This window comes from Palaemon carinicauda, chromosome 10 (genome assembly GCF_036898095.1).
Source record: "Palaemon carinicauda isolate YSFRI2023 chromosome 10, ASM3689809v2, whole genome shotgun sequence".
NCBI classification, from domain to species: Eukaryota; Metazoa; Arthropoda; class Malacostraca; order Decapoda; family Palaemonidae; genus Palaemon; species Palaemon carinicauda.
Window position 1 is genome coordinate 21,817,245 of NC_090734.1, and position 2,500 is coordinate 21,819,744.

Genomic DNA, 2,500 nt, shown 5'->3' on the forward strand with positions numbered 1-2,500 from the left:
GTGCATGGTGAAAAAACTGTTAAAGAAATATATCCGAAAATATAAGTTTGCCGGCTGCAAAAGTCACAAGGCGTATGGAAGATTTAATTGGAGATATGTGTTTTCAATATTATCTCAAAAATCCTGTAGCTTTCAACATTTTTCTTTAGGTTTGGTTGAAAGTTGTGACGTTTTGGATACGACACATCTTCTTATATTTATATTGACCGCAATTTTCACGGTATACACGCCTTACGAGTCATAAAGGACACCCACAACATCTGAATATATCTTCCTAGAAGTATCACAAGCACTGAGGGACCTTAAATTAGGTAGGGACAAGATCAAAATGTAACCAAGGATGGACCAAGAAATAAGGCGGGAAGCAAAGCAGAGTATTTTGAGAACATCTTCACTGAAGTTGATAATTCTAAAATTTACATGGCATTATTCACCAACAGTCATTATGCAGCAAAGAATTTGAAATAAAGAGGTTTTGAAAATGGTTATAAATTTTATCACTAGCCATAGCTTGAATTATCTGCAGTTTCAAGCATTATTATCTGAATTGAACTCTGAGTAAGGGGAGTTAATTTACCATACAGTGGTGTGATGGCTTAGCAGAGGCAGATTACTCAGGTTTTTTTTTTTTCTGTTTGTCATCAAATGGAAATTTTTCTCACAGAATAAGGGAAGCATTTTCAGATCCATACTGTTTTATTATTATTATTATTATTATTATTATTATTATTATTATTATTATTATTATTATTATTATTATTATTATCTCTCCTATCTTAAATAACTGACCACCTAAATAATTTGAACATAAGACTTACACAACAGAAATCATTTGGAAGTTTGTAGAAGTCCATTTTGTGTAATTTTTCTAATTGTCATGAGTTGGTGAATGAGAAGAAAACCATTTCATCTGTCCCAAAAGAAAAATGCAGAGAAGAAATCGTACTTCTAAAGGAGGAAGTCACAAAAAGATTTTAAGACTTTTAGGATCATAAGAAGATGATAAGGAAATCAAAATGTATCAGAACTCTTTCAGTGTGTCACCAGTGTAAATTTCAAGGCGTTTTCAGATAGAAATAATAGATTTACAAACCAGTAGTGCCTTGAGCGCAACTTTTAGAGCAAATAAGCTCTTTACGTGAACAATAGCCATATTTGAGAAACTTTGCTATTGATTTTACATGTACAGTATAAGTAAAAAAAAAATCCAGAATGAATATAATAAAATCTATGCTTACATCAATGCTAAGACTTTTTATTACAGCTATCAAATAGGTACTACTAAACTTTCAAACAAGATGCAACATCAAGATTCTCACTAAATCTAATTCTAATATCATTGGTCAAAATCTGGCATTTTTTTTTTTTGTACAATTAAAATAACTTGCTATTCAATGCCTTTTGTTCCTAGGAACATAAACTTCTTAGCAATAAGTGATCTCTCCATATTACATTTGTTTATACAAAAAATATTAGTAATCAAAATATCTAGCCCTCATATATATTTAGAATGGTTATATGGTACTTCCATGGAAAAAGGTTAAGGCCCCCTACCTTATCTTTATTCTTTTTAAAAGAAAATGAATGAGAATCCGGCATTATATATCTCGAAAATATATATTTAGTACCATAAAAGTAACATCTTAATGATGAAATTATGTTTTCTAATATTACTGATAAAATTATTTCGCTGAATTTCAGTTACCAAGTTCATCCGTGGCGATGTTGCTGGTTATAACAAGCACCCTCCTTTCTTCGAGAAGGACATCTACGAAGTTGAGGTACCTGAAGATGAACCCACCGGAACAACTGTGCTCTCTATTGCTGTTCGAGACCTGGACCAAAGTATGTGTCGTGCTCTGAAGGAGTATATATACCCTTTCTGCATATATATATATATATATATATATATATATATATATATATATATATATATATATATATATATATATATATATATATATATATATATATATATATATATATCCGTCACCATCATCCGTTACTATTCCACTGAAGAGCAAAGGCCTCAAACATGTCACTATAATTGCGTCTTGCATGATCTCTCTGTGACATTCTACACGCGCAAACTTTGTTAGTTCGCCAATCATTCGTCATCTCTCCCTTCTCTGTGTTGTTTTACAATGTTTAAATACCCATTCAGTTATTCTTAATGTTCATCTCTTGTCTGCAATTATCGTTTTATGTCCTGCGCATGTCTATTTATTTTTTTATAATTCTATAGTTTTTTCTCATAACTTAAACTTGATTCCCTTTTGGCGAATTAGTTCAAATTATGAAAAGTAATAGAAGAAAACAATAGCTTTGCATAATTTGGCAGTATATGGAGATCGTGGTCTTGTAAGCAAATACCACACACACACACACACACACACACACACACACACACACACACATATATATATATATATATATATATATATATATATATATATATATATATATATATATATATATATATATATATATATATATATAT

General features: G+C 30.3%; 1 protein-coding gene across 1 annotated transcript in view; it reads left to right on the top strand.

The window, feature by feature from the left end:
- LOC137647884 (neural-cadherin-like) overlaps positions 1-2,500 on the top strand; it is a 76,382-nt gene that overhangs the window by 7,223 nt on the left and 66,659 nt on the right. The window contains exons 2-3 of the mRNA XM_068380837.1: positions 1,299-1,342; positions 1,702-1,845. Coding sequence (XP_068236938.1) covers positions 1,299-1,342; positions 1,702-1,845 — 188 coding nt within the window. The remainder of the gene's footprint in view (positions 1-1,298; positions 1,343-1,701; positions 1,846-2,500) is intronic.